Source organism: Lissotriton vulgaris, chromosome 10 (assembly GCF_964263255.1).
Source record: "Lissotriton vulgaris chromosome 10, aLisVul1.2, whole genome shotgun sequence".
In the NCBI taxonomy this organism is placed as follows: domain Eukaryota; kingdom Metazoa; phylum Chordata; class Amphibia; order Caudata; family Salamandridae; genus Lissotriton; species Lissotriton vulgaris.
This window is the reverse complement of record NC_141698.1, coordinates 27265891-27286140: the sequence shown is the minus strand read 5'-3', so window position 1 is coordinate 27286140 and position 20250 is coordinate 27265891. Positions and strand designations below refer to the sequence as shown.

General features: G+C 51.0%; 1 protein-coding gene across 1 annotated transcript in view; it reads right to left on the bottom strand.

Moving 5' to 3' along the window:
- RBM10 (RNA binding motif protein 10) overlaps positions 1-20250 on the bottom strand; it is a 185696-nt gene that overhangs the window by 121286 nt on the left and 44160 nt on the right. The window contains exons 2-3 of the mRNA XM_086940312.1: positions 2959-3156; positions 2783-2872 (exon numbers count right to left, since the gene is read on the bottom strand). Of these exons, the coding sequence (XP_086796438.1) occupies positions 2783-2872; positions 2959-3116 (248 nt within the window). The 5' untranslated portion in view covers positions 3117-3156. The remainder of the gene's footprint in view (positions 1-2782; positions 2873-2958; positions 3157-20250) is intronic.

The window sequence follows — 20250 nt, the reverse complement described above, 5'->3', positions numbered from 1 at the left end:
CCTACCCGGCTCTCCAGTCATGACAAACTATGAGATCTTCCTCCGACCGTTGAGACCTACCTAGCTGGACGATGCCCGGTGGAGCTACCTGTTAGCTAAAGAGGAGATGGGTTGTGGACTTCTCCCTCGGCCGTATCCTACACAGCCGGACTTTGGGCAGACTTTCCTCCGTCTCTCCTTTGTATCTCCCCCTACCCCTTTACCCTTCCCCCTACCCTTCTACGCACCATTTACCTTGCCTTCCTATACTCTTTATATGTTTTTTAGCCAAGACCTTGCTATTTGGCCAAAGCCCGGTGGAGCTACCCGATGGCTAAAGAGGAGATGGGCCGTGGACGTCCCCCTAGGCCATCGCCTACCCAGCCGGACTTGGGGAAGACTTTCCCTCGTCTCTCCTTCGTATCTCCCTCCTACCCCTTCACACTACCCTGTTTTACTAGTAACTGTTGTAACCTGTTACCTGATGTAATTTTTGTAACTTTGTGGAACCTCATGTAAAGCGCTAGGATATCTTCGGGTCTAGCCAGCGCTTTATAAAGCTCATTAAATAAATAAATAACCCATACGTTGTACGTGCAACGTAGGGGGTTATCAAAGAAGGTGGGCGAGGAAGGAAAGAGGCCATAGCGAGGAGGAGGCAGCCACGGCAGGTGTCTTTTTCCAAACATTATAATTAAGGTTCCCCGTTTTCCGATTTTACTGATTTTTACAGCTAAATACAGACAGAAAACTATTCGTTTTCTGTCTGCATTTATTTTTAAAAGTGGATAAATACAGAAAATTGTGCTTCTTTTTAGTGACTCTCCCTGCAGTCTTTGATTAATTATAGGTCAGCAGCTGAGCATAAGGACAGTATGGGAAATTAATAAACAGGATGAAATGTATTTAAATAATGGCATATAGCAACATACAATTATGCTATAATGCTAGTATTCACCATTGGGTGTATTGTTATGTAATATTTGACAGCTTCAATAGTTAAAACATGACAGACATCAAAGTAAGAGTGCGCGTCTATCAGTTAAATAAATATGGAAATGTACTTTTTTTTGCCCTAACTATAATTACTTTAGGAGGGGAGAGGAACAGAGTTCCACCGAGTTTTTTCCCAACTCTGTGGAACTCTGCTTAGAGGCACTTTGCATGCTCTGCCAGGGATTAGTACAGAGGCTTAACACCACAATTTTATGAGTAGTTTATCTTGCAAGGAAGGAGACGTCGCTTCAAATATACCAGGAGAAGTAATTCCATAACGAAAGTCCATTACACAGGACTTATAAGAAACATAAAAAAAACAATAGTGTCCACTAGATAATTAGTCAGCAAAGATCAGAGTTAGGTACTTGTATAAGAGGGCTTATTACCCCCACGTAGATGTTCTGCAGTAGAGTTAAATGCAGGACTATTCACGGATAGGACATCAATTCCTCAAGAATGTAGCCCCTCCCGAACTACACTAAGGGGAGAAATACTCACTTGCCTTATAACCTGTGGGGTTAGAACTCAGGAGGCGAACACATCTAATTCATACAAACGGAGAAAAAGCTGAGTGACAGGTAAAGACCATCTGTTACGTCTAATGAAGGAAATCAGCCCTTCAAGCGGGTATGATGCAACAAGTTGACCAACATTTTGGCAGTGACTAAACTTGGGCTATTTCTAATCAGAACTCAAGGTCCTCTGGAAACAAAGTGCAGATGCACACTAGCATCCCAGCCATGTGGCTCTCCCAAGGTGACTATTCGGTTAACATGATGTCAGCCAAATATTTGTATGTGCATTCAAATGCATCTTTCTTCTCATTTTGATGACACATTCAAAAGGGCACAACTGATTCGTGGTGTGTCTAATGTGCCTCTAGGTCCTTCGTCATTAGAAAATCCTCTATCAACACGAAAGGTGTAAAATCACAGCCATATTATCGGAGGAGGAGAACAAAGTTATATTTTCAGAGTGAGTAGCTCGGACATGCTCTCTGGTCTGTCTATTGCTGTCAGTGCTCTTTGCTGGAGAGGACGGATTCAGAAGCCCCAAAGAGGGCCGGAACCAAGTCAGAGCAATAGTAGCAAATCTAATCCACTTAATGGGCAGACTCACAAAAACACCATGTTCAAATAAATGTAAAATATCCAATACTACAACAATCTAACTAGATGGAATTTTCAAGACTATTTATCACGCCACCCAATGGGTCCATCAAAAAAGGCCTCCAGTAACTGAACAGGTATGTGAACAAAAAGATAGGGACACACTGTATATCTTTTAATCCAATTTATGATTTAGTCTAAGTACATCACCTTCTATTTACTGATATATTTTAAAAAATCAGCAACTCAGAATGGCTCGTTTTCTCTTTGAAACCATTGTTTTGGAGATCTGGGACATAGGGGGAGACATTCAGTGTTCATGAATATTAAAATAAAGCTCATGATGAAGAACAAACAGTGCTTATGATCGTTCTGGATCTTAACACGTATGCATTTCAGGGCATGTTGTGGGATGACTCCCTTAGGAGATCCTACAAAAATACCCTACTAGGAGGAACAATGAGGATATTCCCCTGTCAAATATCAGGCAGGCAGCATTTGCCTCCACTGGATACAATGGACAACTGTGCTGCATTTTCCTCTGTTACTTAAATGAATTCTTGCAGCCCAAGAGATATTAAAAGTACACTAATGTGTCCCATTCATACTAATTATGTATGGATGGGACAAATTAATGTGTCTTAAGGCTAGTGCAGAAGGCAAGTATTACCTGAGAGAAGGCAGGAAGTGCTTACCGTCGATCAGGCTCTCTGCGCCTGGGCCTCTCTGGACTGTGAAAAATGACCCTCCGTCCTTCTCTCTCTGGGCTGTTTGTCATGGCATATCTAGGTGCAAATAGAAAAATACCAACTGTCAGTCTTCGAAGCTGTGCTGTAGGCCTATGTCACTACCAAAGAGATGGAGAATTTACCGTCTATCAAGCTCCCTACGCCTGTGCCTCTCGGGGCTGTTAAAGATGGCCCGCCGGCCATCCCTCTCCGGGCTCCTGAAAATAGGACGCCGACCTTCCCTCTCAGGGCTGCTAAAAATGGACCTGCGGCCTTCTCGCCTCCGATGCTCAGATGGCATCTCTGCAGATGGCTGTGCCCTTCAGGCTAGCAGTTAACACCTGTGGTAGGAACAAAAGTAGACAAAGTGGTGAGGAGTGGGGCACCCAAGGGAAATTAAGTCCTCTAACAAAATAAAAGATTTATCTCATGCTGGGATTCAACTTGCTCCGTTTCACAGTCCAATTCAAAAAAGATACAAAATGTCTACGAAGTTTAAGAAGCAATCATATGGCACAACTTTTTCTGCGGTAGAGTATCGGCATCAATATCCTTTGGCGATACATTTCAAAATATCTTATTCAGAAGGATAAATTACTTAATTTTAAAAAATGAGGCTTCTTATGAACTATTCGAACCAGGAGATGGGATCTGGTGACTTTCACAATTGCCCACTCTCTCAGCCACAGATGGCCAAGCTCTTTAAAGACGCTTGCTAGATGGGTCTATGTACAATTTCAGAAGTGCGTTGCTTCAGTATGTAAGCTCTCCATGTTAAGCTCTGGTTCATCTGGCTGCTTTAGGAGTCACACTAGAGACCTTATGGACATGACTACAGCACTGATGGAACACAACGAAACCAGGAATCTGCCATATTAAAATCCCACTGCAAGTTGTTTTGCATAGGCTAGCATTACCCTCATCCATTCAATACAAAGCAGTTACCATCTTCGACCTCATGGCCAGAAGTGTGATCCCAGATTAGGCAGGAGCTTGAAATCTGTTAACAGAGAGGTCGGTTCTAAACAACAACTCATGCAGGGTCTAGGTGATTTTGGAATAATAGAGGTTAAAACAAACGTGGGAAAACACAGTATGGCGGTAGAGCGTTCTGTAAGGGCAGCATATAGGGACATTTCCAAGCCCAAACTCCACTCAGACTCAATTTCCCAACTTAGTATCTGCAAGGCTGAATATGAAGAAATATTCAAAGTTACCTCCATGAAGCCCCACCCATTCCATCTTAACCGTTGCAGATAAGCATTCCTTAGTGACTGACCCACTCTCTCCTTCCCTTCCCCATCTTAATGTTGCCACCAGTCATTAAATAAAGTCTGGATCTAGACCTGGAGGACCTCATGTTCTAAGAACTGCTAGCAGTATTTGTGCTAGCAAAGAAATGCATCCAATGACTCCACTGGGAGTGTTTTGTAGCCCTACTATGATCGACAGTTCGATCCCGCTAGGCAGCCATATTTGAGGGACAGACCTGGTGAAGTCAGCCCCTAAATAGAGATAGGTTACACTAGTCCAATCTGCCACAGGGGATCAATATAGATGAACAACAAAAACATTCAATGGAATGCAGCACTGGACTGGAACTGGCCACACTTCGGTAACTTTTCCTCTGAAAAGCGAAGATCAAGCTACAATACAAACTATATTCCTTCGATCCTGCACACCACTTACCAACCTGTATCTATGCACTAAGATAAGTGTAAACACTAAACAAATTCAGAACAAGAGTTGGAGCCAAGGACTACAAACCAATGCCCCACGATTTAAATGTAGTCTGGAGAAAGGAATAGGTCCTGTGCCTGCAATACAAAACAATGGCTATACCAAGAGGGTGCACGTCCAAAGTAGGAGAACCGTATCACATGTAGACTAACACAAGGGTCAAGGTTTTCTTCCACTCTATGCCAGATTGCCAACATCTGGTTGTCAAATCAGGCAAGTGCTGTTATTGAGTTCGTCAATGTTCTCCTCTTGTTTGATTAGTGGTGGTGTTCTTTCTACATACAGCTAGTAGGTGAGATCAGGCTGGGATCGCCTCTGCATACTCAAAAGTAGCCGGACTGTAAAGCTCCATGTGACACGACACTGTGTTCTATTTAATAAAATTTGACAGTTCACCACCAAAACGGGTGTGAGCACTGCAGTAACTTGGGGCACAAAAGCAGACTAGTACAAAATTACATTTCACCAGGTGCCTGCAGTGCTTGTGGTCACAATTTAGCAATCAGTTGTACGTGGTGAATGACCAGGGCAAACTGTTTTTGTGCCCATCTACCCGGCTTAATTTACAGGTTTTTCTGATTTTGCGAACATGTTAGCAGCTGGTGTTACGCGAAAGTGTGTAGGTGTATTTTTGCACTACCATCTTTATCTGAACAAGACCCCTGGAGATGGAGGTCGAAAACGAGAAGCACCACATCCAGTTCCTAGATCACTAAGCTTGTGCAGGTTGCTCATGAATGCTGGGTAGCTTACTGTCACAGAGCAATAGATAACAAGCATTGGAAATGCAATAGGTCTCGCACCATTAGAGTTAGTGCTTTTAGAATTGTTTATGGGTTTTTTTGTAAATGTTTAGCATTTTTGTTTCCTGTAGCCAATGCGAAAGTATTACAAATAAAAAAAGCCATAAACATTTCTAAAAGCTCTAACTGAAATGGTCTGAGAACTATTGCACTGTGTGAGGGTGAGTGAGGGTGAGTGAGGGTGAGGGTGAGTGAGGGTGGGTGAGGGGTTGAGGGGGAGTGAGAGTGAGGGTGAGTGAGGGTGAGTGAGGGTGAGTGAGGGTGAGTGAGGGTGAGTGAGGGTGAGTGAGGGTGAGTGAGGGTGAGGGGTTGAGGTTGAGGGTGAGGTGTTGAGGGTGAGTGAGGGTGAGGGTGAGTGAGGTGTTGAGGGTGAGTGAGGGTGAGTGAGGGTGAGGGTGAGGGGTTTTGGGTGAGTGAGGGTGAGGGGGAGTAGTTGAGGCTGAGTGAGGGTGAGTGAGAGTGAGGGTGAGTGAGGGGTTGAGGGTGAGTGAGGGGTTGAGGGTGAGGGGTTGAGGGTGAGTGAGTGAGGGTGAGGGGTTGAGGGTGAGTGAGGGTGAGGGTGAGTGAGGGTGAGGGGTTGAGGGTGAGTGAGGATGAGTGAGAGTGAGGGTGAGTGAGGGGTTGAGGGTGAGGGGTTGAGGGTGAGTGAGGGTTTGAGGGTGAGGGGTTGAGGGTGAGTGAGGGTGAGTGAGGGTGAGGGGTTGAGGGGGAGGGGTCGAGGGGGAGGGGTTGAGGGTGAGTGAGTGAGGGTGAGGGGTTGAGGGGGAGTGAGTGAGGGTGAGGGGTTGAGGCTGGGTGAGTGAGGGTGAGGGGTTGAGGGTGAGTGAGTGAGGGTGAGGGGTTGAGGGTGAGTGAGGGCGAGGGGTTGAGGGTGAGTGAGGGCGAGGGTGGTTGAGTGAGGATGAGTGAGAGTGAGCGTGAGTGAGGGGTTGAGGGTGAGGGGTTGAGGGTGAGTGAGTGAGGGCTTTCCAGTCTTATGTTTTTTCTTTTCTAAAACAAACAGTGGTCAGCAGGAAGGAAATATCTACAGCAACGTATTTAATATTTTACACTCTGATTATCACTGCAGGAAAAACATAAAAATACACACATTGTTAGCTTCAGTTCATTTGTAATGTTGCTCATATTAAATTGATTTTAATAGCAAGAGATTACTAAGTGCTTTGTGCCTGTTCTGGTGGCTCAGTGGACCGATGCATCCACTGCAGGGGTTTGTGTTCGATCTCATAGACACAGGTTCAAATTCTGGCGGGGCCTTTCATCCATCTGAGGTCGATAAAATGAGTACCATTGAGTTGGGTACCAATAAACATCTGTTATTCAGCGCCAAGAGACTTATGGGTGAACGTGTGCTTTACAAATATATATGTTTGCGGTGTGTTTAACATTGCACTAGATTTTGCGTTTATTCAACTTCGTTCATCTACACAGAACTTCTCAGTAACTTGCAATACCCTTCAGCTGTATGGCTGGGGGTATTTTATTCCATCTATAAAGTGCACTCTCTTGAAGAACTCTTGACATTAAACGTCATCCCCAACAAGTAAGACATTTCTGATATATAACCTACGCTCCAGACAGGTTATCATCAAGTGGGAAGGGATGAGCGGCAGCTGGCCATGCCCAAGGGTTAAAATAAACCATGATGTCGAAATACCTCAGTGGCGCAATCAGTCTATAATACAATTTCCAGGTTGTGTGTGTGTTTTTAAGCCTCTCTGATTTCCTGTTGCGGAGTGTTACTACATCAGTTTGCAGGTGTAGTCTTCGATTTACAAAGGCGTATAATACCCCCTAACCTCAACAGTTTAAACTTCACCAAATACGCAAATTGTGGTCAAATTCTGGGCAAATCACTTAATCTCCCCGTGCCTAAAAGTGTAAAGCAAATACAGGGCTCATGTAAAGCGCTCCAATACCTTCGGGTCGAGTTGGCGCTATATAAATAGACACAAAAAAAGTTTTCTGTCCCAGCTGTCGTGCGCGTTGATGAAAGTGAAACTAAAAGACTAGAATAGAAAATGCAGAGGTGCAAGTTTGTGGCCAGCGTCAGCGCCCTTTTGGCAGTCTTCCAAGGCAGCAGTAGCTGTGTGTGTTTTTCTCACGTTCAGTACAATTCCCACTTTCGGAGACACACAAAGGCACCGGAAACAGGATCGATAATTGAACCTCCGAGAGCAGGTCTGTGCAGGGGAAGCTGCCTCGGGCTGGGGGTGCTAGGGGGAGGGGGCGCGGGGCAGATGGCTTTCATCTGTAGTCTGCACACGTGTTCCTTCAGAACCGAAAGCAGCGTCAGGAGGAAGAGCCCGCGTGGTTTCACTTTCAGGCTCCGCCGACCGGATGGTGCAACGCCCGGGAGATGCCCCGGGTTCGGTGAGGCGCAACCACGAAGCCGGGAAAAGGGAGCCAGGAAGTAGGAAACCGAGGATCCGGCGAGGGCAGAGACAAGAGGAAATCAGGGGACGATCGGGGGTGCAAGGGAAATCGGAACCCCGGCAGGAGAAGATCAGGAGCTAGGAAAAGATCGGGAGGCGGAGAGTTGAGGCAGGCAGGCAGGCAGGGGAGGAGAGGAGGAGGGGGGAGGAGAGTAGTGGTTTCACTTTCAGGCTCCGCCGACCGGAGGGTGCAACGCCCGGGAGATGCCCCGGGTTCGGTGAGGCGCAACCAGGAAGCCGGGAAAAGGGAGCCAGGAAGTAGGAAACCGAGGATCCGGCGAGGGCAGAGACAAGAGGAAATCAGGGGACGATCGGGGGTGCAAGGGAAATCGGAACCCCGGCAGGAGAAGATCAGGAGCTAGGAAAAGATCGGGAGGCGGAGAGTTGAGGCAGGCAGGCAGGGGAGGAGAGGAGGAGGGGGGAGGAGAGTAGGGGAGGCACGGCCTAGCGGCCGTGCAATCAAGTAGCGAGGGGGCGGAGCTGGGGGAGGCTGTGAGAGAGAGTAGGCGGCTGGGGGCATGTGCACGCGCATTTAAGCTCAATGCGCATGCGCATTGAGCTTAAATTTCTCGTGCACTGCAAGGAATCGCCACGATTCCTTGCAGTGTGGATAAAGAGCGGATAAGTGCCAATACTCTCGCCTTGCTCGATGCGCATGCGCATCGACAGGCGAGACCTAAAAACCCTTTAGAGCAGTGCCTCCCAAACGTTTTGTGACCACCACCCATTTTTAGCATGACAAACGTTTGCGGCCAATCTAGCTTTAATTGCCATGAGTCAGGCAATTTTTTTTATGCAACTCAGTCATAGCACACTGTCGTTTACAGACAGAACATTTTCCATATAAAATGCACACTATATTTGCGTGGACATACAGTTTTAATAATAAGGCTTTATTGCACGTGTGGAGATTGGGCTCTAGTGAGAATCAACTGCGCATCACCAAGAAAAAGTGCCCCGATTAGTTTTGATCCTATTAAATTCTTTGTTTCCATCATACTTCAGAGTTACAAAAAGAGTGCCTCATTTGTGCTTGCCGAACTGCTGTGTACAGTTCAATTTCAAGTATCTACATTTTGTGGTGTTACAAAGATTTTTTCATAAAGCCTTTTCTTTCACAATCTATTCCCCAGCAAAAGTGTCACATAATTCAGTTTACTATACTTTCTTCGACGGCAAAGTGAGAGGAGTCTGTACACACCAAGCCCCATGTTACACACAAAAATAAACAGCAATTTGTCAGAAGAGAGAGCCTGGCAGGTGATCTTTGTCCCTGAAGCGCAGCAAATGTGCAAAGATAAATACAGAATTCAAACGCCTTTTTAGGTTTTGACTGGCCATGCGCTTTGCGCATGTGCCAAAAAAACCTCTTGAGTTGTGTGTGTGGCTTTGGGTCGGCCCTCGTCATTGATTGGCTGGCTCCGTAAACGGAGCCTTGCCATTGGACGAGGGGCCTGTCCGTCAATGCCGGACCAGACACGGGGGCGTTCCCGACATTCTTTGGCTTTTGCCAACGTCACGCGACGCCGGGAACGCCCCCGAGTCTGTCCCGGCATTGAGCCGGCACCCTTTCCTGCTTGCGTGAGTGCTTTCCCGTCCGTGTCCCCTCCCGCCCCCCCCGTGTCCCCTCCCGCCCCCCGTGTCCTCTGCTTTCCCGTCCGTGTCCCCTCCCGCCCCCCCCTGTCCCCTCCCGCCCCCCGTGTCCTCTACCGTTGCAGGCTGCAGGAACACGGAGCACGGAGCTTCCCCCGCCGCCGAATACACGCAGGCAGGCAGCAGGAGTCTGGAGGCTAAAGGCTGGATGCTGAGTCGCTTCTCACTAAAAGCGAAGGTGAGTGAGATGGTGTCCTCCTCTCCCCACCTCTCCTCGGCTCCTCAGCTCCTTGTTTTAATGTATTATTTATTTGGTATTTTTAGGTTTTGACTGGCCATGCGCTTTGCGCATGTGCCAAAAAAACCTCTTGAGTTGTGTGTGTGGCTTTGGGTCGGCCCTCGTCATTGATTGGCTGGCTCCGTAAACGGAGCCTTGCCATTGGACGAGGGGCCTGTCCGTCAATGCCGGACCAGACACGGGGGCGTTCCCGACATTCTTTGGCTTTTGCCAACGTCACGCGACGCCGGGAACGCCCCCGAGTCTGTCCCGGCATTGAGCCGGCACCCTTTCCTGCTTGCGTGAGTGCTTTCCCGTCCGTGTCCCCTCCCGCCCCCCCCCCCGTGTCCCCTCCCGCCCCCCGTGTCCTCTGCTTTCCCTCTGCTTTCCCGTCCGTGTCCCCTCCCGCCCCCCCCGTGTCCCCTCCCGCCCCCCGTGTCCTCTCCCGTTGCAGGCTGCAGGAACACGGAGCACGGAGCTTCCCCCGCCGCCGAATACACGCAGGCAGGCAGCAGGAGTCTGGAGGCTAAAGGCTGGATGCTGAGTCGCTTCTCACTAAAAGCGAAGGTGAGTGAGATGGTGTCCTCCTCTCCCCACCTCTCCTCGGCTCCTCAGCTCCTTGTTTTAATGTATTATTTATTTGGTATTTTTGGAATTGCGAACAATTGTCACATTTCAAAGTTGCATTCATCCCACAATAATTACATCAGCGATGTGCAGAATTATACACCCCGTTCCCGCCCCCCTACCGCTGCCTCGCTCTCCGTGTCTCCCCGGCCCCATTCCCGCCCCCCTACCGCTGCCTCGGCTCCCAGTTCCCGCCCCCCTACCGCTGCCTCGCTCTCCGTGTCTCCCCGGCCCCGTTCCCGCCCCCCTACCTGCACAACCAGTCCTTGGCCTCTCTGCTGCGTGCACAGAACCGGGAGCCGAACCGTACGACCAGAACACATCACTAATGAGGCAGAATCACATCCTAAAAGCCACTCTGGATGCACAATGACAACCGAGCAAAAGTCGCCAGAAGGCTCGTATGAGGCAGTTCGAGTAGATGCAGAATCCGAGCGGGATAAGTCAGCAGAGCACCAGCGCAGTGTGTTTGCAGTGCGTGCTTTTAAAGGGAACTCATTCTAACAAGGACATTTTAATAAGGTAATGGGAGTTTTATTGCAGCGTGGTTTTTCTTGGGCTTCTTTGAAATGATCCAGCCTGCGCGTGATTCCCCTCCCATTTCCTTTTCCCCTGCCGTGTGGGCTTCACGAGGCTTCCCATATATCTGCCTTTGACAGCCGGCTCGTTTACACACTCTGTGGAGCCCCAGCTATCATGAAACAGCCCGGCATCATGTGCTGTGCAGATGCTCGTGTAATGTGCCCCAAGTGTGTCAGCCGGTGCCATCTGCAGCGCCCGCAGCAGCGTCTGGTGGTCCTGCGACAGCCCAGTCTCGGGCCAGACGATGTGTAAAGCGTCGGGTAATTGCAATCAGCTCCGCGCTGGGCTTCCCGGGTCAGCCCGCCGGCAGCCGCCTTCAAGGCGGCCCGGCCGCATCTGCGAGGCCTCCCTCCGTCTAATCAAGCTTGTGGCTAATAAATTGAGGGTGTGTAAGCCTTTTGTGGAGCTCCTTTCCGTCCTCGTCCAATAACCTTTAATCAAGCCACTCAGTGTCATTTTATATACCCGATTTCTGGCAGTGAGGCACATGGAGGGGGAATTGAAACAACAAAAACGTGCCTGGTAGTAATCTCTTCTGCATGTAAAAACCCTCCGTGAAGGAGCCCTCCTGGCAGGGTCTGTGCCATCCCTGTGCCAAAAAAAAAATACCAGCTGCCCAGAAAAATACGCAAAAACAAGCACTAGGACGTGTTGCTCTTCAGCAGTGGGGAGTGTTTGCCGAGTGTGTGGCCAGATTGTGTTTACAGGGCACTGTACTGTGTGCGTGTGGCTGTAATGCTTGGAGGCTGTGGTGTGTGCGTGTCGCTGTAATGCTTGGAGGCTGTGGTGTGTGCGTGTGGCTGCAATGTTTGGAGGCTTGGTGTGTGCGTGTGGCTGTAATGTTTGGAGGCTTGGTGTGTGCGTGTGGCTGTAATGCTTGGATGCTGTGGTGTGTGCGTGTGGCTGTAATGCTTGGAGGCTGTGGTGTGTGCGTGTGGCTGGGTTGCACACAGTAATGGTGGTGGCACAATTGCGCGTAGTCGTGCTCCTCCATCAGCTCCACGTGAAACCCACCTCTAACTTATGTGTTTGGTGTGATTGTTAAAGTGGATGTTCTGGCGAGGACGCGGCCCGCCCTGGTGCCGGCTGACGGGGGGGAGAACCTGCCCAGACAGGGGTTGATAAGTGGGCCTCGGCTGTCCTCGTTTGCCCCTGAGTCTTGTTTGGAAGCTGTTTGCCTGAGAGCAGGACGTTGTGTCCCTAGCCTAGTGTGCGAGTAACGGGGTGTTGCGTATCACACCATTTCTGCGTGGAAAGACCTCTGGTGTTCTATGTTTGGGGGGAGACCTGCGTGTATGCAGTGTGCTGGTGTCTCTCGTGCACAACGTATGGTGGTTGTTTGTGATTTGCACACCAGGCCTGGTTCTGCATCTTGTGGGGGGCAGGGCACTATAAGGCATTTCAATATCTGTGTTCAGCGTCATATTTGGAAATCGTTGCACAACCTGGGATGCAATCTATTGACGTGTACCGTGTGAGGGGCCTGTGTGCACTCACTTACTGTGTTGCGCGCCATGGGTTGCACTCTCCACGCCCACCTGCTGCCACAGGGCCCTGTCGCCACTTCCTATTTCACACTTGCACACAGCAGCACTTGTGAGGGTGGCTCAGGCCACTAGGGTGTGTGTGTTTGTGCTCTGTGTGTCCCGGCACCTTGTACCGCGTCCCGTTCGGTTGTTTAGCGGTTGTGCTGAAGCTTTCTTAACATTTGAAGAGCTTTTGTATTTTGTTGGCTCACGATTGTCATTTGTGCTTCATTTAATGTAACGTTTGCTTTTATATTTTGTTCACTTGTAATGTTCTCATGTATCAGTTCTGTTCCTATTGTGAAGCGCTCTGACACCTTCGGGTAAAGTCCGCGCTATATAAAAACGCACAAATAAAAATAAAAAAATAAAACGGATCTTTCCATCCCACGTAGCAGTACTATGTCGATAGGAATCCTTCATGGGGGTGGGTGTGTGTGAGGGGGGAGGGCGGGGGCTGGAAGCGCTGCTTGCCAGAGGTTTCAACCTCAGCCGCTGACCTTGAGCGGTGTCTTTTCTTCCTGGGCCTCGGCTACACGGGACCAGTAACATGCAGAGACCCTGGGGCTGCCCCGGAGCAAGCACGGGAGCCCTTTTCATGGACTGGGAAGGAGGGGACGATATATATATATATACACACCCACACACACCCTTATTACTTATAATGTGATTATTATTTACACATCTGTGTACATAGGCTGGCGTCATACCATCATATATGTGCTGGGGTCTGGCACAAGCGAGCTGCACTGCCTCGCAAAGCGTCAAGATATTGCAATTGGGGAGGGGCAGAAGTTAAGCCCATCAGTGCTGAAGCGGAGTCCACAGCTCGAATGATTGACTGGTCAGGTGTGGTTGTCAGTGAGATGATTGGAGGGGGAAGCAGATGTCTAGATATGCAGAGAGAGGACTTTGAATTCTTATTTCAGAAGATGTGGCTCTGCAACCCAGGGGGAAACGCGTGCTTTCTCACTAAAGTCGCCCCCTTTCATACTTTTTCTTACTATGTGAATCCTGTAGCATGGTGAACATGAGGTGTAGGCTTTTAATTGGCCAACAGGGAGTGCAGATAGACATGGAAAAAGAAACCAATTTAAAACAGGATGCACTTAGCGTAGTGACTGTTACATCAAACGGGGCCTGTGGTTGAAAACGGAAGTATCCTTGGGGTAGCCGTGTTTCATGGTCTTATAATGGCATCGAGGTTTCCCGAAGTCTGACTGATTTCACAAGAAAACCGAAATGCCGTTTCCCAGCCTGTCCACTTCCAGCCTGCCCTTTCCCAGCCTGTCCCCTCCATGCCCTTTCCCAGCCTTTCCTCTCCCATCCTGTCCACTTCCAGCCTGCCCTCTCCCAACCTGCCCTCTCCCAGCCTGTCCCCTCCCTGCCCTCTCCCAGCCTGCCCTCTCCCAGCCTGTCCCCTCCCTGCCCTCTCCCAGCCTGCCCTCTCCCAGCCTGTCCCCTCCCAGCCTGTCCCCTCCCAGCCTGTCCCCTCCCAGCCTGTCCCCTCCCTGCCCTCTCCCAGCCTGTCCTCTCCCTGCCTGTTGTCGTGTCTCGGCGGCAGCAGGCAGGAGCGTGCACTGCGTCCTCGAAGTAACAGCCCTAAAGCAAGCAAGAAGTACGCCCCCCTCCCACCAATCCCTGTTAGGTAGTGGAAACTGTCCAAACTGGGGTGCAGACAGCCCCTCTCACCTTTCGGCCTGGTACCACTGCACCAGCCGCACTACTTCCCTACTGACCGTTCTCCACTTAAGCCCCGTCTAAATTACAATTCCTGCTTGTGACCCTTTTGCCTGCTTGTACTTGTTTTCATGACCCTGTTGCCTGCTTGTGCCTCGGTGTGCCCCTGTTGCCTGCTTGTGCCTCCGTGTGCCCCTGTTGCCTGCTTGTGCCTCCGTTTTTGTGCCCCTGTCGCCTGCTTGTGCCTCAGTTTTCGTGCCCCTGTCGCCTGCTTGTGCCTCAGTTTTCGTGACCCTGTTGCCTGCTTGTGCCTCCGTAAGTGCCCCTGTTGCCTGCTTGTGCCTCCGTGTGCCCCTGTTGCCTGCTTGTGCCTCCGTGTGTCCCTGTTGCCTGCTTGTGCCGCTGTTGCCTGCTTGTGCCTCTGTGTGCCCCTGTTGCCTGCTTGTGCCTCCGTGTGCCCCTGTTGCCTGCTTGTGCCTCCGTGTGCCCCTGTTGCCTGCTTGTGCCTCCGTGTGCCCCTGTTGCCTGCTTGTGCCTCTGTGTGCCCCTGTTGCCTGCTTGTGCCTCTGTGTGCCCCTGTTGCCTGCTTGTGCCTCTGTGTGCCCCTGTTGCCTGCTTGTGCCTCCGTGTGCCCCTGTTGCCTGCTTGTGCCTCCGTGTGCCCCTGTTGCCTGCTTGTGCCCCTGTTGCCTGCTTGTGCTGTGTGGGTGTGTGTGGAAGGCTCTGTGTGGGTGTGTGTGGAGGGCTCTGTGTGGCTGTGTGTGTGGGAAGCTTTGTGTGGCTGTGTGTGGGAAGCTTTGTGTGGCTGTGTGTGTGGGAAGCTTTGTGTGGCTGTTGTGGGAAGCTTTGTGTGGCTGTGTGTGTGGGAAGCTTTGTGTGGCTGTGTGTGGGGGGGGCTCTGTGTGGCTGTGTGTGTGGGGCTCTGTGTGGGTGTGTGTGGGGGGGGCTCTGTGTGTGTTTGTGTGTCATTTGCGAGAGATAAAGCTAGTGGCATTGTAAATGACAATGCCATTTATTTATGTTAAAAAAAAACATAAATGAAAATGTCAAGAGCAATGCCAATAGCTCTAACTTTAACAAAGGCAAAACCATTGCATTGTAAATGCTTGTTGGAATTGCGAACAATTGTCACATTTCAAAGTTGCATTCATCCCACAATAATTACATCAGCGATGTGCAGAATTATACACCCCGTTCCCGCCCCCCTACCGCTGCCTCGCTCTCCGTGTCTCCCCGGCCCCATTCCCGCCCCCCTACCGCTGCCTCGGCTCCCAGTTCCCGCCCCCCTACCGCTGCCTCGCTCTCCGTGTCTCCCCGGCCCCGTTCCCGCCCCCCTACCTGCACAACCAGTCCTTGGCCTCTCTGCTGCGTGCACAGAACCGGGAGCCGAACCGTACGACCAGAACACATCACTAATGAGGCAGAATCACATCCTAAAAGCCACTCTGGATGCACAATGACAACCGAGCAAAAGTCGCCAGAAGGCTCGTATGAGGCAGTTCGAGTAGATGCAGAATCCGAGCGGGATAAGTCAGCAGAGCACCAGCGCAGTGTGTTTGCAGTGCGTGCTTTTAAAGGGAACTCATTCTAACAAGGACATTTTAATAAGGTAATGGGAGTTTTATTGCAGCGTGGTTTTTCTTGGGCTTCTTTGAAATGATCCAGCCTGCGCGTGATTCCCCTCCCATTTCCTTTTCCCCTGCCGTGTGGGCTTCACGAGGCTTCCCATATATCTGCCTTTGACAGCCGGCTCGTTTACACACTCTGTGGAGCCCCAGCTATCATGAAACAGCCCGGCATCATGTGCTGTGCAGATGCTCGTGTAATGTGCCCCAAGTGTGTCAGCCGGTGCCATCTGCAGCGCCCGCAGCAGCGTCTGGTGGTCCTGCGACAGCCCAGTCTCGGGCCAGACGATGTGTAAAGCGTCGGGTAATTGCAATCAGCTCCGCGCGGGGCTTCCCGGGTCAGCCCGCCGGCAGCCGCCTTCAAGGCGGCCCGGCCGCATCTGCGAGGCCTCCCTCCGTCTAATCAAGCTTGTGGCTAATAAATTGAGGGTGTGTAAGCCTTTTGTGGAGCTCCTTTCCGTCCTCGTCCAATAACCTTTAATCAAGCCACTCAGTGTCATTTTATATACCCGATTTCTGGCAGTGAGGCACATGGAGGGGGAATTGAAACAACAAAAACGTGCCTGGTAGTAATCTCTTCTGCATGTAAAAACCCTCCGTGAAGGAGCCCTCCTGGCAGGGTCTGTGCCATCCCTGTGCCAAAAAAAAAATACCAGCTGCCCAGAAAAATACGCAAAAACAAGCACTAGGACGTGTTGCTCTTCAGCAGTGGGGAGTGTTTGCCGAGTGTGTGGCCAGATTGTGTTTACAGGGCACTGTACTGTGTGCGTGTGGCTGTAATGCTTGGAGGCTGTGGTGTGTGCGTGTCGCTGTAATGCTTGGAGGCTGTGGTGTGTGCGTGTGGCTGCAATGTTTGGAGGCTTGGTGTGTGCGTGTGGCTGTAATGTTTGGAGGCTTGGTGTGTGCGTGTGGCTGTAATGCTTGGATGCTGTGGTGTGTGCGTGTGGCTGTAATGCTTGGAGGCTGTGGTGTGTGCGTGTGGCTGGATTGCACACAGTAATGGTGGTGGCACAATTGCGCGTAGTCGTGCTCCTCCATCAGCTCCACGTGAAACCCACCTCTAACTTATGTGTTTGGTGTGATTGTTAAAGTGGATGTTCTGGCGAGGACGCGGCCCGCCCTGGTGCCGGCTGACGGGGGGGAGAACCTGCCCAGACAGGGGTTGATAAGTGGGCCTCGGCTGTCCTCGTTTGCCCCTGAGTCTTGTTTGGAAGCTGTTTGCCTGAGAGCAGGACGTTGTGTCCCTAGCCTAGTGTGCGAGTAACGGGGTGTTGCGTATCACACCAATTCTGCGTGGAAAGACCTCTGGTGTTCTATGTTTGGGGGGAGACCTGCGTGTATGCAGTGTGCTGGTGTCTCTCGTGCACAACGTATGGTGGTTGTTTGTGATTTGCACACCAGGCCTGGTTCTGCATCTTGTGGGGGGCAGGGCACTATAAGGCATTTCAATATCTGTGTTCAGCGTCATATTTGGAAATCGTTGCACAACCTGGGATGCAATCTATTGACGTGTACCGTGTGAGGGGCCTGTGTGCACTCACTTACTGTGTTGCGCGCCATGGGTTGCACTCTCCACGCCCACCTGCTGCCACAGGGCCCTGTCGCCACTTCCTATTTCACACTTGCACACAGCAGCACTTGTGAGGGTGGCTCAGGCCACTAGGGTGTGTGTGTTTGTGCTCTGTGTGTCCCGGCACCTTGTACCGCGTCCCGTTCGGTTGTTTAGCGGTTGTGCTGAAGCTTTCTTAACATTTGAAGAGCTTTTGTATTTTGTTGGCTCACGATTGTCATTTGTACTTCATTTAATGTAACGTTTGCTTTTATATTTTGTTCACTTGTAATGTTCTCATGTATCAGTTCTGTTCCTATTGTGAAGCGCTCTGACACCTTCGGGTAAAGTCCGCGCTATATAAAAACGCACAAATAAAAAAAAAAAAATAAAACGGATCTTTCCATCCCACGTAGCAGTACTATGTCGATAGGAATCCTTCATGGGGGTGGGTGTGTGTGAGGGGGGAGGGCGGGGGCTGGAAGCGCTGCTTGCCAGAGGTTTCAACCTCAGCCGCTGACCTTGAGCGGTGTCTTTTCTTCCTGGGCCTCGGCTACACGGGACCAGTAACATGCAGAGACCCTGGGGCTGCCCCGGAGCAAGCACGGGAGCCCTTTTCATGGACTGGGAAGGAGGGGACGATATATATATATACACACCCACACACACCCTTATTACTTATAATGTGATTATTATTTACACATCTGTGTACATAGGCTGGCGTCATACCATCATATATGTGCTGGGGTCTGGCACAAGCGAGCTGCACTGCCTCGCAAAGCGTCAAGATATTGCAATTGGGGAGGGGCAGAAGTTAAGCCCATCAGTGCTGAAGCGGAGTCCACAGCTCGAATGATTGACTGGTCAGGTGTGGTTGTCAGTGAGATGATTGGAGGGGGAAGCAGATGTCTAGATATGCAGAGAGAGGACTTTGAATTCTTATTTCAGAAGATGTGGCTCTGCAACCCAGGGGGAAACGCGTGCTTTCTCACTAAAGTCGCCCCCTTTCATACTTTTTCTTACTATGTGAATCCTGTAGCATGGTGAACATGAGGTGTAGGCTTTTAATTGGCCAACAGGGAGTGCAGATAGACATGGAAAAAGAAACCAATTTAAAACAGGATGCACTTAGCGTAGTGACTGTTACATCAAACGGGGCCTGTGGTTGAAAACGGAAGTATCCTTGGGGTAGCCGTGTTTCATGGTCTTATAATGGCATCGAGGTTTCCCGAAGTCTGACTGATTTCACAAGAAAACCGAAATGCCGTTTCCCAGCCTGTCCACTTCATGCCCTTTCCCAGCCTTTCCTCTCCCATCCTGTCCACTTCCAGCCTGCCCTCTCCCAACCTGCCCTCTCCCAGCCTGTCCCCTCCCTGCCCTCTCCCAGCCTGCCCTCTCCCAGCCTGTCCCCTCCCTGCCCTCTCCCAGCCTGCCCTCTCCCAGCCTGTCCCCTCCCAGCCTGTCCCCTCCCAGCCTGTCCCCTCCCTGCCCTCTCCCAGCCTGTCCTCTCCCTGCCTGTTGTCGTGTCTCGGCGGCAGCAGGCAGGAGCGTGCACTGCGTCCTCGAAGTAACAGCCCTAAAGCAAGCAAGAAGTACGCCCCCCTCCCACCAATCCCTGTTAGGTAGTGGAAACTGTCCAAACTGGGGTGCAGACAGCCCCTCTCACCTTTCGGCCTGGTACCACTGCACCAGCCGCACTACTTCCCTACTGACCGTTCTCCACTTAAGCCCCGTCTAAATTACAATTCCTGCTTGTGACCCTTTTGCCTGCTTGTACTTGTTTTCATGACCCTGTTGCCTGCTTGTGCCTCGGTGTGCCCCTGTTGCCTGCTTGTGCCTCCGTGTGCCCCTGTTGCCTGCTTGTGCCTCCGTTTTTGTGCCCGTCGCCTGCTTGTGCCTCAGTTTTCGTGCCCCTGTTGCCTGCTTGTGCCTCAGTTTTCGTGACCCTGTTGCCTGCTTGTGCCTCCGTAAGTGCCCCTGTTGCCTGCTTGTGCCTCCGTGTGCCCCTGTTGCCTGCTTGTGCCTCCGTGTGTCCCTGTTGCCTGCTTGTGCCGCTGTTGCCTGCTTGTGCCTCTGTGTGCCCCTGTTGCCTGCTTGTGCCTCCGTGTGCCCCTGTTGCCTGCTTGTGCCTCCGTGAGCCCCTGTTGCCTGCTTGTGCCTCTGTGTGCCCCTGTTGCCTGCTTGTGCCTCTGTGTGCCCCTGTTGCCTGCTTGTGCCTCTGTGTGCCCCTGTTGCCTGCTTGTGCCTCCGTGTGCCCCTGTTGCCTGCTTGTGCCTCCGTGTGCCCCTGTTGCCTGCTTGTGCCCCTGTTGCCTGCTTGTGCTGTGTGGGTGTGTGTGGAAGGCTCTGTGTGGGTGTGTGTGGAGGGCTCTGTGTGGCTGTGTGTGTGGGAAGCTTTGTGTGGCTGTGTGTGGGAAGCTTTGTGTGGCTGTGTGTGTGGGAAGCTTTGTGTGGCTGTTGTGGGAAGCTTTGTGTGGCTGTTGTGGGAAGCTTTGTGTGGCTGTGTGTGTGGGAAGCTTTGTGTGGCTGTGTGTGGGGGGGGCTCTGTGTGGCTGTGTGTGTGGGGCTCTGTGTGGGTGTGTGTGGGGGGGGCTCTGTGTGTGTTTGTGTGTCATTTGCGAGAGATAAAGCTAGTGGCATTGTAAATGACAATGCCATTTATTTATGTTAAAAAAAAACATAAATGAAAATGTCAAGAGCAATGCCAATAGCTCTAACTTTAACAAAGGCAAAACCATTGCATTGTAAATGCTTGTTAGGTTTTGCCTCGCCGAAGATGCGCTCTGCGCATCTTTTCGGCGCAGGCGAAAACCTGATGATAACTGTAGTGTGGCTTGGTTCGGCCCTCGTCCTTGATTGGCTGGCTCCGTAAACTGAGCCTTGCCATTGGACGAGGGGCCTGTCCGTCAATGCCGGACCAGACACGGGGGCGTTCCCGACATTCTTTGGCTTTTGCCGACGTCACAGGACGCCGGGAACGCCCCCGTGTCTGGTCCGGCA